The 15,819-nt window shown below is 38.2% G+C and overlaps 1 protein-coding gene across 1 annotated transcript in view; it reads right to left on the bottom strand.

Annotated features, from left to right (window-relative positions):
- Positions 1-1,666: 1,666 nt before the first annotated feature.
- LOC136883389 (fringe glycosyltransferase) overlaps positions 1,667-15,819 on the bottom strand; it is a 294,226-nt gene continuing 280,073 nt past the window's right edge. The window contains exon 12 of the mRNA XM_067155661.2: positions 1,667-2,078. Within this exon, the coding sequence (XP_067011762.2) occupies positions 2,024-2,078 (55 nt within the window). The 3' untranslated portion in view covers positions 1,667-2,023. The remainder of the gene's footprint in view (positions 2,079-15,819) is intronic.

Raw genomic sequence — 15,819 nt, 5'->3', positions numbered from 1 at the left:
ACGAGGAGTAAGGGGATGGCTGCCTTAGCCTCAGTCAAAAATTCAGTGGGCAAATTTTCGGGAATTAGCTACAAAACTTTGAGGTTAGTCTTAAGATCGGTTGTATTCGGTAGGATAATGTATGGGGCGGAAGTAGGGGGGCTGGAGGGAAAGAGAATATACTTAAGACAAATTATTAGTAAATTTTGTAAGGCTGTGATGGGGCTCCCTCAGTGCACAGCTTATACGGGGGTGGAATTAATGTGTGGGGAAGATATAGGGGTGGAGTATGTGATAAGAGTAGTTAAATATTGGATGAATTTGAAAAATGAAGAATGGGGGAGGGTGCTCCAGGCCACGTATAAGCAACAAAAGAAGAGCATGTATAAGGGATGCTGGTTAGAAAAAATAAAAGATACCTGGAGGGGGTGAAATTGGGGTACTTGTGGGAAGATGTTTGGAAAAAGAAAGAAGCTAGAGGGCAGGGGGTGTTTTCGAGGAGGATTAGAGATATATAAAGGCAGAAATTGATAGAAGAGTGTAGGCAAAGAGGATCACTTAGTGTTTTTAATAAAGTAATGGAAGTGACAGAGCTAAATATTAGGAACGTAGATAGGTTAAACAGAGGAGGGTTACTACAGTGGTTGATAGAGATATACAAGAATAAGGGATGGTTAAAGTGTAGAAATAAGACATTATGTGTATAATGTGGGAATTCAGGCAATGATCTACACTTAATACGTAACTGTAAGGATACGGTAAAGGTAAGAAATAAACTGTTGAGTGCCAAAAACCGGGAATTATTAGAAAAAGGGGATGAGCAGAAAATCGCAAGGTGGATTATCAGAGAATGGGAGAACGGAGTGGATTTAAAAAGGTATTTATGTGAGGTACAGAGAATTTGTGAAATAAAGTTACAAGAGAAATGTTCATCGAAAGAAAGGCTAAAGAGTTAAGGGTGCAATGTGAAAACGAATTTGAGGAGCGTGTAAGAACGATAAGCAAGTCTTTTAGAGATAAAGATTTATATGTGTAGAGTTGATTAGTGTGATTAAGTGTGAAATGTGAGTGCAGGCTTGTTATATCGGAGTGTTAAATCTGGAGATACAGTGAAAAGGTGGAAGATGTATGAAGTGTAATTAAGAGGGGGAAGTGGTTAGAAATAGTAATTGTGGAAGGTTTAATTGATAGTGATAGAACATGTTATTATTGTTATGGCAAAACATGGACGTAAAATTGAACTAATAGTGGTAAGCAAGTTAGAGAATGGGAGTCATGGTGTAACTGTTGATGCACAAGTGAACTGGAATTTACCTGAGAATAGGTCAATACATAAACAATATTAGGAAATGCTAAGTCAGTAGGTGATAAGGTTGGCACATTCGCTGAGGATGACGAAATGTGAAGTCAGCGGATAAGGAAAGCAGAACTCTGTTGAAATAAGTGTGTCTATGCGTTAAGATAGATGTGTATGAGAGAGATGAAGGGGTAGGGTTAGATTTAGGTTTCTTACTTGTATTACATTTCTTTTATATTATTATTTGGGTTTGTATGGGAACGTGTATTTGAGCGTAAGCCTGTTATGTTCAGCAAGTAAATGTAAATATTCAGACTATGGCAGTAGAAGTCCAACTGTGTGCATGTCAGTGTGTAAATAACAGTTGTAAAATAAATCATAGTCATAGAATAAAATGCTACTAGTTGTGTGTTTATTTATCACCCCATCATGCTTGGTTGAAAGTGATTTTGTAAAATCTAAGGTTTTTGTAGAATGAAACATGCTATTTTTCTGTTAATAAGTGCTTTTTACCACTGTGTAGTAATGTACCAAGTCTTATATTTCATATTTTGACGGACAGGAAGACCTACAAATTGTAGTAAAGAGTCAATTTGGAAACAGTCTTCCATAATGTATGCTACATATACATTCTGATGTTCTAATTGCACTGCAGTATCTTGGAGCATGTTGTAGCTTCATTACGACGAGTTGTCATCAACTGTGAACATGTCAAGGTGCCTTCAGTAATCTGAAAGATGGCTCTTCTCAGTTGGGGCAGAAGTCGAAGTGTGGAAACAGGAAACAGTGGATAGACAGGAACCTGAACATAACAAAAACATATAGATCAAAAGGCAAGTTTTATAAACTCTTTTATTTATTATATGAATATGTCATGCAGAAAGAGATAAGAACATCTTTATAAACTCAATTGACAAAAAATTAGTTACTCCTGGACAAATCATTACAAACATCACTTAATGCCGCGTAAATCCGCCTCTGAACTTGATAAGTGCCTGGATTCAGTTAGGAAGTGAATCCACAAGGTTGTGCAGGTATATCACATCCAGGTTAAGCCACTCCCTGAGAATATGACCGCACGATTCGACCAATTGCGGGGATGCTAAAGTCAGTATTTTCCCCGCTATTCCATCATGTACCACAGAATTTCAATCGGGTTCTAGTCCAGTGATTTGGAGGCCAATCAAGATGTAATAGAGTGGGGGAGTGTTAATAAAACCAGTTACATATGCGTCCAGCCTGATGAACTTTGTTGATGTCATCTTGAAAAATCGGGGTGTCTTGCAGATGTTGACTGAAAGGCAACACCTGATCATCCCGAATGTTTAAATAAACTTCAGTACACTTGACGACGTGTCATTGGAATACAGGCAAAATGCGATTCATCAGACCGCAGGGTACGTTCCGCCAGTCGCTACTGTCCATGTTCAATGATCCTAGCTCACTGAAGACATGGAGCTTTATGTGCCTGTCTGAGCAATGGATTCTTGCGAGGTGACCGACTCCAGAATGTTCATTTCACACAGTTCCCGTAGCAATGTTTTCTTTAACTGGTTGGAATGGGCCTTCAGTCACTGACTGCAGCGATTCAGTCGGGTTTTTATTCACAAACCATGAATCGCGTCTCCAGTCCCTCTCAGTCAGGATCTTTCTCCGACCACAATTCTGACGTCATGTTTTGTGGCCATGTTTCGAAACACAAACAAATCCAGCAACTTCACGCACTGTGTGGTCATGGGCACGGCCAAATATTATTGCCCCTTTTTGCCACTCTGTCGCATCCGTACATCTACCCATGTTGATGTACACTGTCCGCTTGAAACATCAATGTTTTGCTGATCGCTACTGCCTTATGTTCACATAGAGGCAGTGCGCGTACAGTTGAGAATGGGACTCGTTCACTGAGCCATCTGTACAGGCTTAACGATCCATCTGTGCGTGCGCACTAGAGTGACTAATTTTTCGTCCGGTGAGCTTCCATCTTCAAATACCCCTGAGCTCTCTCCTAATCAATCCCTGTTCTTCTCAATTAATTTTTCCAAGATTGTCCTTTTGTGTTTTCATATCTGTCCTCGTTTCCCGTTTCTGTTGCTCGGTCTTGCTACACTCGCCTGTCATTAAGTTCATCCTATTAACCTCTCAGCATGGGAGGATTTTCCCTACCTGCCTACCCTGTACGGCGGGAGGAGTATAGCGCCAAGTATGCTTTTAGTTAATCGAGCATAACTGACAAATGGTTTAATGAATTTTACCAAAATATTCAGTTCGATGCATGAACACACGTACAGCATAACTTTCCAGGATTACCTAAGGTCGGTGTAGTGCAGGAATCTTGTAATACTTTTAAATCGAACAAGGGAAATAGCTGAACTAAATATAGGAGTAACTAGTACCCATTTTTTTGGGAACTAAGATCTCAATGTAGATTTCTGTACAATGCTTATCTATATATATAAAATAACTTGTCCTGACTGACTGACTGACTGACTGACTGACTGACTGACTGACTGACTGATTCATCATCGCCGAGCCGAAACTACTGGACATAGAGAAATGAAATTTTGGGGATACATTCTTATTAACATGTAGGTGCTCGCTAAGGGAGGATTTTTGGATATTCCGTCGCTAAGGGGGTAAAAAGGGGGGTTAATTTTTAAAATGAGAATATCTATATCTAAAAAAAAGGTTTAGATTAATAAAAATTGGTATTTGGTATCCCCATTAAAAATAAAGGCGTATTTTTTTGTTTTCGGAAAATCCCATGAAGAGGGGGTGAAAAGGGGGAATAAGGGATTGAACACCTTTTATGAGGAGACTTATATCTCAAAAACTGAAGATTTTATAGTCATAAAAATTTAAATTTGGAACCTCCTTTAAAAATAAAGGAACACGTATTTTTGTTTTTGGAAAATCCAAATAATGGAGGTGAAAAAAGGGGGTTGAATTTTTAAAATGAGTGAATCTATATCTCGAAACTGTAAAAGTTTTCAGGCGTAGAAATTAGTATTTAGAATCTCCTTTCAAAATAAAGAAACACATAGTTTTTGTTTTCGGAAAATCCCAATAGGAGGGGGTTAAAAGGAGTGAAAGATGGGTTGAATGTCTTTAATGAGGATACTTATATCTCAGAAACTGAAGATATTACAGACCAGACAGTTAGTATATGGAATAATCTCCTTTAATAATACAGAAATATTTATTTTTGTTTTTGGAAAATCTAATTAATGGGGGTTAAACAGGAGTGACAAATTGGGGTGAATTTTTAGAAAGACTATATCTACAGTATATCTCAGTAACGTAAAATGTTACAGACGTAAAAACTGGTATTTGAAATCTCCTGTTAAAGCAAAGAAACAGGTATTCTCGGCAAATCCAATGAAGGGAGGGGGGTTGAAAAATTGAAAAATTAATTGAATTAATTGTATGAGGATACTTACATCTAATAAAAACTAAAGTTGTTACAGATGTGAAAATTAGTATTTAGATCTTCTTTAAAAATAAAACGACGCGTTTGGGGGTCGGGGAATCATCTTTGGGGGCGGGTGTGAAAAGGAGTTGAATTCGTTTCATGAGGACACATATCTCAAAAACTGATAATCGGTATTTAGAAGATCCTTTACTATTAAAGAAGCAAATATTTTTTGCCGGAAAATTCACTTAAAGGGGGGGGGGGGTGAAAGTAAGTGAAAAAAGTGAATTATTTTTATGGGAATACTTATATCTCAAAACTGAAGGTAACACACGTGAACATTGGTATTTGGAATCTCCTTTAAACATAAAGAAACACGTCTTCTTTGTTTTGCGGGGGAGGGGAGTAAATCAACTTAACCGCGGTGGAGTGAAAACGGAGGTGAGATCAATTGATTTTACTGTTCCTAATGTACTGATAAGGAGCCTCCGTGGCTCAGGGGGCAACGCGCTGGCCTCTCACCGCTGGATTTCATGTTTCAAATCCCGGTCACTCCATGTGAGATTTATGCTGGACAAAGCGGAGGCGGGACAGGTTTTTCTCCGGATACTCCGGTTTTCCCCGTCATCATTCATTCCAGCAACACTCTCCAATATCTTTTAATTTCATTTGTCATTCATTAATCGTTGCCCCAGAGGAATGCGACAGGCTTCGGCAGCCGGCACAATTCCTATCCTTATCGCTAGCTGGGGGCTTATTCATTCCATTCCTGACCCGGTTGAAAGACTGGAAACAGGCTGTGGATTTTCAATGTACTTATTCTGATCATAAACCGATCATTTTTAATCTTTCCTGGGTTCGTTTTCAAGAGCCATCTTTTCCTTTGGAGAACCTTCTTAGATTACAGTAGATTCTTCTGGCATATAAATACAAATTTAAACACATTTAAAATAAACGATAGGTATAGGATTGACCTGCAATTGTTCACCTCTTTGATAAGGCCAATAATGCACGGAAGTATGTCATTCGTATCGCCAGAAGTCCTGCGCACTTGCCTACGGGCGACAATGGTGCTGGTCATACTGTCATCAATGGCAATGGCAGCAGATGTAATTTATCGCCAAGTAGAGGTCTTGCATCTTGCTGAGGGGTCCAGAATAATAATAATAATAATAATAATAATAATAATAATAATAATAATAATAATAATAATAATAACGTTCTGGATCGTCGTCAAAATGTGCGGACCGCGCTGGAAACGGGTCCTGGACGGGTAATGACTACGATTGCAGTCCGGCCGCCGGTTCAGTACCGCCAAGGCACCCAAGACGACACCACGCCGGATATCCTCAAGGATTTGATCCACGTTAAAAATGCTTATAGGAAAAGTTGGCAAAGATTTAGGGACCCAACTGACCGCGCGGAATACCTGAACCTAGCCCGGGAAGTACGAAATCGATTGCTGGAAAAAAGATTGAAAAATGGGAGGAACATTGCCGTAATCTCTCAGAAAACGAGTCAGATCGCGAATATCGGCGGGTTATATATAAAACGATAAGCATTCAATTATAAATGTCAGTATAATACCGTAGCGAAGCACGGGTATCTTGCTAGTTAATATATAAACTGCAAAGACCACATACATTTCCTACTCAGTAATTGGAACCCATTGATTTACCCTTGATCAGAACAGAAATAACATACCGTGCGACCGCATGTCATGTTGAGCATGAATATCTGTCTGTTCTACTACCATTTTATGAACCCGACAGTAAAAAACAATGAAACATTTTCACACGATAAAAGCAATTCCTTGCAGTATTCTGAGGCCCATAATCTATCGAGAATATTTCCCTTTGCCCTCTATTATCCATGTCTTCCCAAACAAACCCACCATAGATAACATTATGGACGATATTTTCCCACGTATCACAAGCAACATCACTGTCATGATCACTACTTTCACTCTCAGATTCTATATCCTAGTCCTCGTTTAACAAAACAAAACTATCCATATCATCATTTGCTAAAACATCATTAATTTTCGAACTTGTGATCACGAAAACTGTTTAGCTGCCATGGTATCTGTTCCGAGGTATCTGTGGAACAGCAGAGGTGAAAGAAGGTGCGGGATGGAATAGGTCTCAACTACAGAATTAAAGTTAATTTAAAACTTTAGCAAAGGTTATATTTCCTTTTCAAAATCAACAAATAACAGATAACAACATTCAACAATTTCCACTAGGTGAAATAACAACGTAAGGCAGGTACAAAATAATTTTTCCGGTTTCAGGGGTTTTTTCCCCCCAGGTTTTGGGCTTCGAGCCCCACACTCACAATCTTTGAGCGATTAGCTCAACTTTACCAAGTTACAAAGGGGTAGAAAATCCCATCGTGCAAAGGAGCAGTAGCTCCTACTTACAATGTTAAGGAAAAGAGCATACTAGCTCTTAATTTTACAAGCCTCTCAAAGGCTACAACAAATTTCACATTCAACTGCCCTTAAGGCATCCTTATAAATTAACAGGGGTAACTAGTACCCAACCTACCGGGTCCTTCGCAAAGAAAAAAAAACAACAGGTTAAGTTACTGGCCCAAGGTACAGAGAGGACTGGAGGCGTGAAACAACTCCTAAACACACTTTTTTTAAAAAACCTAAGTGGCTCTAGGACGATATACAGGGGCTAATCCCAAGCTAGGGAGGTGACACGTATGAGAAAACTTTAATGCATAAGGAAGAGAAGAAACGGTTAAGAAAACGTAGTCACCTCAATTTCAAAATGAAGGGGAGTTCGAGAGGGTAAAGCACTCTCTATTCCCGCTTTACAGTAAAAGAGATTTGAAGTTTTTACGTACACAGAAAAGTTAATTTACATTTTAAAGGAATAGGCTACATATTAAAGGTTTCGAACCCTCCCCGAGAGTAAACTGCTGAGCTAGCAAGAAATGAAGATGTTAACAGGCCATTACCTTGTAGAGGAACTGCTGCTTGAAGGAAGAGGCGCTTCCCGCCCCCTGCTACATATTCATACACGGAGAAAGATGTTACTGAGGTGGCCCCGAGACAAGAAAATCAGCAGTTTATATATCCTCGTGGAACATGCGAGACCTTTCATGAATGATAACAGCCCGCCCACAAACTTTTATTGGCTAACAGCAAAAACTAATACACAAGACGATGAAGAAACACCTTATTGGTGGGAAATTAATTACAGAAATTTATGATTGGCTAATTTCAAAACTGGCGGAAGGAAAGGATTTATATTGCCAACCCTCAAACCACAGAACAAAATTTAGTAAAAATAAAACTTAGGAATACAATATTTCTTTAAGAAAGTTCATTCCATTGCACCAGAGTGTGTACTCATAGTTTTTAGTAGAGACATCAGGTAGAGAACGCCCACACTTCTTGATCAATTATAAACAAAAACACATCAGAATTCACACACAGTCCTCTTCGGAGAAACTGCTGAATTAATACAGTTTTTAAAGTTCAGTTTTCCTCCTGTAGAGGAGTTTCAATTAGCGCACAATTTAAATTTGTGGGGTCGGGGTGTACCAACCGGTACAGTATCAACAACAGAACTTGTTGATTTTTCAGACGCGATATATCATACATCGATAAAATCTCAATCATGACTAACTACAATTACATCAGACCGTAATCCAGAAAAAACATGGCGGACATCGGTGGGCGATATGAGAGGTTGAGGGGAAGGTTAAGCATGCTTATTCCGGGTCACCTAAAGAAAAATCAGAAGTCGAACGTCATGGCATGCAGCTCACTAACTCAAAATATGAATAATTAAACACCAAAAGTAGCATTATCGCGTATTATAAGTCCAAATGTAATTTCAGAGGGGAAATATCGAAGGGAGAATGATTGTATCAACGTCAGGTTGAAACAGATACAGAGTATAAAAATATTTCCCATATGAATTTCCGGTCAGCAAATACGATCTATAGATGTCAACAAAGAACATTATTAACCTTACATGAAGTACTATGTAACATCACCATCAACCACAGCCCATTATGTAAAACGCTCAAACAAAGTTCTCCAACAAAATTTCAACCCTCCAAAATCCACCTGTATTGTTGAGTAGGTACAAGCGATATTTGTATGATACACTTGACCATCTAAAGCACTTGTCACCTTAAAACTCACCACAATTGATGGCATAATTGTATTTTGTATAAAAAGGAACATAATCCTCATGTTCACTCACGGGAAATAGGGTTAGGTTTAGTTTACGCATGTTGATTGTTAACGTTGAAAATTAATTACATCATCCTTGCACCACCGTGTAAGGTTAATTTAGTCTCTAAATCATAAATCTTGGTCATGATTATCCGGATCTTTCTGGGACTGATTTAATTTTCTTTGTAGTAAGGTACGTTGGCTGACAGGGCAAATGCTGGGATAAGCATCATTATTTTTAACTTCGGAAGTTTGCGCGGCACTCGAATTAGATCACCACCTTCTATGGGTATATAACGTCTTCCCTAACAATACAGTTGATTTCAAAAATGATAAAATGATTAATGTACACAACATTATTAGTCCTATGATTCGGTTCGAAGTTTTCCTTACGAATGCTCTTAACCCAATTTTGACTTACTACTAGGTCTTTTGGAAACGGGAACACTGAAGCTCATTCTTATATCCAGGCACACAGCACATTAAACTATAAACATATTGCATAGGTAACTAAAAATGAAGAAAAAGGGTACTTTTAGAGAAGAACACGAGAATCAACATTAACCTAATCACCACCGATAATGTTGGAATACATAAACTCTTTGAAAACATACAGCTTCTTACGGCACTGAAAGAGGATCTATAATCTTCTTAAGGCTATAAATAAATATAATGTACGATTAATAATATTCAAATTTTCGTAAATATTTGGAAACAATACGACTTACACAAATCAAAACAAACGCATGCTAGCACTCCTGCTGCCGCCATTATGCACAGCTTCGATAGGTCGGTTAAGTTCTGAGATATTGTAGTGGGTCTTCGCTCAATAGATATACACATGAAATGAAAGATCGATGCTTTGTCTATAGATATATCTCATTACATTACATTACATTACATAGTTCAAGGACTGTTCGCTAGATAGAAGCATAAAGCAGAAGCTGTTACACGCGTGCAGTGCACGTCACTTCGCATTGAACGGTTAAGTGAGCCTATGTAGGTCCACATTTCACGCAGTCCATTCGGAATTATGTCTGTAAATATACAGATCCTAACACACGAACGTCTACTGTTATTATATCCCCTTCCAAAATTATTAGTTTACACGACGACCATGTCCTTTCGATGTCCATTATGTGTAAAATAAATAATTAATTTAATGTTGAGAGGGAGAGATGATTTATTGTGGAACCATCAACTTTCTGAATTTACAGGTTGCCACTGTAAACAAAGTGAACTAATACAATATAGAATATAGGCCTACACCACTGTAAATTTTATAGTCTGTGTAAATAACTTGTATACTGCTGGGTATTTCTAACTGTAGAGGCGGGATTTTACGATTCCCAATGAGCTACAGATTACATTAAGCTCAACTTCAACTCTGGTGTTCCAGTGTTTTTGGCAAGCCAAACTCATTTCCAGAATTGCATGAAGAATGCTGGTACCGTACTGCGTGCTCCAAGCATCAGCCCTAACAGTTCAATCGCTTGTAGATGGTAATCATTTTTGTAGAGGGAGACTGTCGGAATGTAAATGTTTTTTCACATCGTTTATTATTTCCGGTTGGCCTTTATGATGCCCAAACCTGATAGTCAGGTCTGTCTATTTTCAAGAGCAATACTGTCTATGGGTCAAGTGCTGCCATCTGATGATATACCATATATTTCTTCATAAACGGTATAACCTTTCCTCAAATGTTCATCTGCGTTTTACGATTTTACGCAATGGTGCCGAAAATTTCCTAGTACATCACTGTGAGAGCACGATCCCAGGACATGGGCCAGGCTTTCTCTCCGTGCAATGAGATGACGAACTATACACCTTTACAGTTGCTGAAGGCAATGAATTCATCAAAAAGTTTACAGGCGTCCCGACGTTTTCTTCTTCTTTCCATACAAAAATAATGTGAAATGTATCATAGATATAATTATGTTATCGTCTGAAATTAACACATATCACCCAGACTACTTAATTCTTCAATCATTTATGTATTTCAAGTTCTCAGCAGCAAGATTCACTACTTACTCAAATTTTCTTTATTTTCAATTCAACGTCTTTCCTGGTGTACTGTATTTCAAACCCCTTTGTAGTAATGCTTTGAAGGAGGATTATTGAAGTGTTTGTGTGAAAAATGTGTACCGGTATGTATGGATTACACCTTTACTACTGATTTGTATATTTTTGATCTCTAATCGTCTAGTCAGGTCAGAAAACTCTGTTGTTGAGTGTTTGATAAATTCGCCTCAGATAATCCATTTGTTTCATAATAATTCACATGTTGTCTCTATAGTCACAGTATTTTCATCGTCATTGCGATGACTCATCCCTACTGGCTGAAGACCCTTGTCCGTTCACGAACAAGACTTCTCAAATAATGAAGGAATCAGCATGAATCTGAGAGCTTCAACGGCTCGTTTTGGTACAACAGTGGTAATGGACACTGGAGAGTACAATAACAAGATCTCAACTATGTTGTCAGAGCCTGTTTACAGACTGAGCTCACGTGACCCTACCACTCATGTGTCCTACGCCATTGTGAAGCTCTTAAGGCAGTCCTTAATTATAAAATAGGAGGCTAAACATCTGACAACGGGGGATGCACTACCACCAATATTATGTGGACTACCAAAAATCCATAAAGAAAACATTCCCTTCAGACCAATAGTTAGTGCGATAGGTTCTCTCACATATGCTCTGGCTAGATATCTAAGCAAATTACTTCAGCCACATATAGGACGTACTGAATCATACGTTAGGGACTCTTTGTATTTCATTAATAAGTTGTTAACCTTAACTCTTTAACCCAGCGTACTTCTGGTGAGTTTCGATGTGGAATCCTTGTTCACTAAAGTGCTAACTGACTCAGTCATGTCTCTCACTGAACATCTGTTCCCTGAGGACATTTCACATTGAATGACTTCCAGCTATTTCTTGTGGGATGGCAATTTTATTAACAGATGAATGGTGTGGCTATGAGCCTTGCGTGGATGCGGATATTTTAGCTCGCCCTTCAGAACATGGCAAATGGTGAAAAGACTTCTGAATTAGCAGGTTCATTGATAGGTAAATGGAACATATAACACAGAATACCCATTTGACAGTACTTCAGCTGATATCAACAGCACATATCTATATGTAATATAACACTCATATTCCTAAAATATCATTGACAACAACATCAGATTATGATGAAATGGAGGAATTTTAGTCTACGCACCAAGGTTTTATATATATGAAGACAAGAGATTGCATCCTAAGACAGTGATTTTAATTATGTGTCAACAACATGTCACTAGGACACCACTGCAAGATTTCAATACACTACACGTTAAATATTTTAATCAGAAATAGTGTTTTGTTTAAATTACTTTTTAAGACAATTTCCACTGAAGATAGCTCTACAATGAGTAAAAACATGAAAGGTTAATGTAGATAGTCAGCTTTATAGACGAGGATTCATTTAACGTTTATATTGGTGTAACTGAAACCGTCAATACGGAATGAAGTTTATATTGTATAGTGCCAGCATACAGTGAGCCATCTGGTGATGAATGAACATACCAACGGCGAAAAACAATAAACCATTCTTAATTTCAAACCCTCGTCATTTTAGCGGTGGTGGTGGTGGTGGTGGTGATTTTTGTTTGGAAGTGTTCCTCCTAAACAGTTGAGATTTTCTTCTGAAGACTCAAAACGTAAAGGATTTCACCTCTTTTTCTTGACATGGTATAAGCCCAAAAACCTCATGTCTAGAAATATCACTACGGTAATTATTATCATAATTTTCTCCACCGTTATAATGCCGTTGAATTTAAAATAACTGTCGATATTAGTTCCCAAATGGCATATAATAATAATAATAATAATAATAATAATAATAATAATAATAATAATAATAATAATAATAATAATAATAATAATAATAATAATAATAATAATAATAATAGCGGCGACTCGTGGCTGTAAAGTAAAGTATGTTCGGTTTCGAGCGACAGATTTAAGAACTACGTGTTGTTTTTGGTTGTTTTGTACTCTTACCTCGTACCTGTGACTAGAGGAGGGTCCAGCACGTCTCCAAAAATGTATACAGACCGGAGCGCTGTGTAACGTCACAGCGCGGCTGCCTTTGCTCTACAATGCAAAGTAGAGATAAGATCTGACCGGGAGACTAACAATTATAGAAGCGCGACACCCTCGGAAAGAGCTGGACATTTTGTCGTGTTTTCATTTACGACGCACAGCTGTTCACTGACGCTAGAAACCGAGAAAGTTATAGTAGTAACGAAATTACTGTATGTATTTACATTGTTTTCTTAATAATTGAACTCACCTATTTTTTGTACATCAAGTCGATCCTCCGGTCCTTTAAAGCTGCAAACTTGTCGGTAATGTCTTCATAGAATGGTTGTTTGTTCATTAACTGCAGAAGTAGTTCTTTCTGAATAGCAATATTCCCCAAATAAAAAAGTCTCCCTTCTGAAATTGCATTTCTAAGGTATGAAAATCTTATTTCCAGTGACGCAGTAGTAGGTGAGATGGACAGAATTAGGGAGAACAATTTATAAGCGTCCGTAAAAAATGTCTTTATCTCCGTGAAGCATTTGGAACATCTTTTCAGTAGAAATATGTCTGTACTTTTTATCGACATACAAAATAGAGAGTTCGTTTCTTAAGCGATGCATCTTGGGAAACACAGATCCAAAGAAATTTTGCACGTTTTCAAGAGCGCTAGAAGGAAAGCACGTATTGTATTCTTCAAATTCTCTGTTATCAGCTAAGCAAACAAATTACATTTTTTCACAATCGCGAAATCTCTCATCTATTTCCATCAAAATGTTATCCAAAATTTCAAAATATAAAACTCGATACATCTGAACACATTCATCGTGAGTAAGGGTGCTAAACTCTCGGGTATGGCGCATATCCGTCATTTTGTTGGCCATTTCAAATATAATTAGAAAAAGCTCATCGGTCCTCTTGTTTCTTAGAAGATCACATGTTGTCCTTATTTTTGATATACAGTTGTTCACATCCAATGACTTCTTTTGCAAAATATCATTAAGAATATTAGTTAAGCAAAAAATATCATGAAACCCTACTGCCAGAAAAGTGAACTCAAAACTGTTCATACCGTGAAGAAAGCCTCTGGCAAGTAAAATACATTTGTCACCGGACTCTTCACTGTTAACTACATTTTCGAAAACTTCTTTCAGCTTTTCCCAGTCATTGACAATTACACTCAATAATTTTGAGTTCGAGCTTCAGCGGGCAGGAGTCACGGTTGGAATGCGTGGCCCCGATACGGCAGAAATGGCGTAAGTTCTCTTCGCTGACTGATGGAAAAAGGAGGGTATTCCAGAAATTGATGAAAAAAATATACGACATTTTCGTATTGTTTTACAACCCTGTTGTAAGACCAAATTCAATCGGTACACCAAACAGTGTACAAATACTACAAGAGGAGCTTCCTCTTTCATCTTTCTCTGGAGTCCATTTAAATGGCCAGACATCACGCTGTCCTACTAATTTGTGCTCGTAATCAAATGGTCCCAAAATTTTGTCCAATAAAGCAAACAAAGCATCTGAGGATCTGTCAGCACTTACATCATGGAAACCTAAGAAACGTTCCACTATAGGCCCGTCAGCATTAACAAACCTCACAATTACAGAACACTTGAGACACCTGTGTTATATCTGTCGTATCGTCCACCTGAACAGAAAAAAATCAGCACTCGTCAATTCTGTTTTTACGAAATCATCGATATATTCTGAAATGCTTTCGATTTACTCATTTTGAATACTCTTTGATTCGCCACTAAACACACTTTTTATCTTAGAATACTGGTTTTGTATTTCTGCAGGGCTCCTTGATACCAGCAACGTTAACAATTCCTTAAAATTACCACGATTTATTGAATTTAATGCTTCGTCATGACCACGAAAAGCTAGTTCTTGCTTACTTAAATAGAGCACTGCATCAATTTCCAACTGAACGAAAAGCCTATTTAAGCGTACATTTTCACTGAACTGTACAATATACAGTCTAGCATTTCCCTTCAGGGCATCAGAGATGGTATTTTGGTTTATTTCCAAAGTCTTCAAATCTAGCTAGCATCCTGAAAATCCTTCTTTATTCCAAAGGTTATTTTTATTGCTAAAAAGCAAACAGAGCCAACAAAACAACTTCTGTAGAGCTGGAGAGGAGCACAACCATCGAAATTCCTTAACCACGATCGTTTGAAACTAAGATTGTAAGATTTGCCGGAATGTTTCACTTCTTTCGTAGGACAAATTTGCAGTGATTCAGTAGGGCGACCAAAACGTAGAACTTCATTCTGACCTTAATTTCTCCAACGTGAAAATGGTGTTCTAATAAAATACACACTATGTCATAAACAGGATACATGTTTAAATGAAACAGCACAACACTACGAATGAAGTACTCGTACTTCACACAGGATGACGCAGGGAAGACGAAACATTCCGATCTTCCCGCAACTTTACTTGGACATTTCGGTATGAGTAAAGTTCGCGGGTGACGTCACGGTTGTCATGGCAACCGCCAAGGCCAAGCGGTACCGGGGTACGAGGAAGCACTTGGGAGGCTGAGCCAGATGCGGAATCTCTCGTCTTCACTCAATCTCACGCGCCGTACTGAGGCCGACAGCCGGCGCTTTCGTGAATTCGCATGGTTCTCATCAAGTGATGTGAGCTCTTGGTGCTCCAAACGCCGTACAAAAACATTTTCTTTCCTTAAACCGACAACTATCATAAGAAAAATAAATTTAAAAAATCATTCTGGTAAAAATAAATGGTGAAGTGGCACTTCACCTACTTCACCTGAAAAGCCGCCCCATGCAGAGGTGAAAGAAGGTGCGGGCTGGAATGGGTCTAACTACAAAGCCGAGAAATGATTAAAATTTCATT

This window comes from Anabrus simplex, chromosome 11 (genome assembly GCF_040414725.1).
Source record: "Anabrus simplex isolate iqAnaSimp1 chromosome 11, ASM4041472v1, whole genome shotgun sequence".
NCBI classification, from domain to species: Eukaryota; Metazoa; Arthropoda; class Insecta; order Orthoptera; family Tettigoniidae; genus Anabrus; species Anabrus simplex.
The sequence above is the reverse complement of the archived record's forward strand: the minus strand, read 5'-3'. Positions and strand labels throughout refer to the sequence as shown.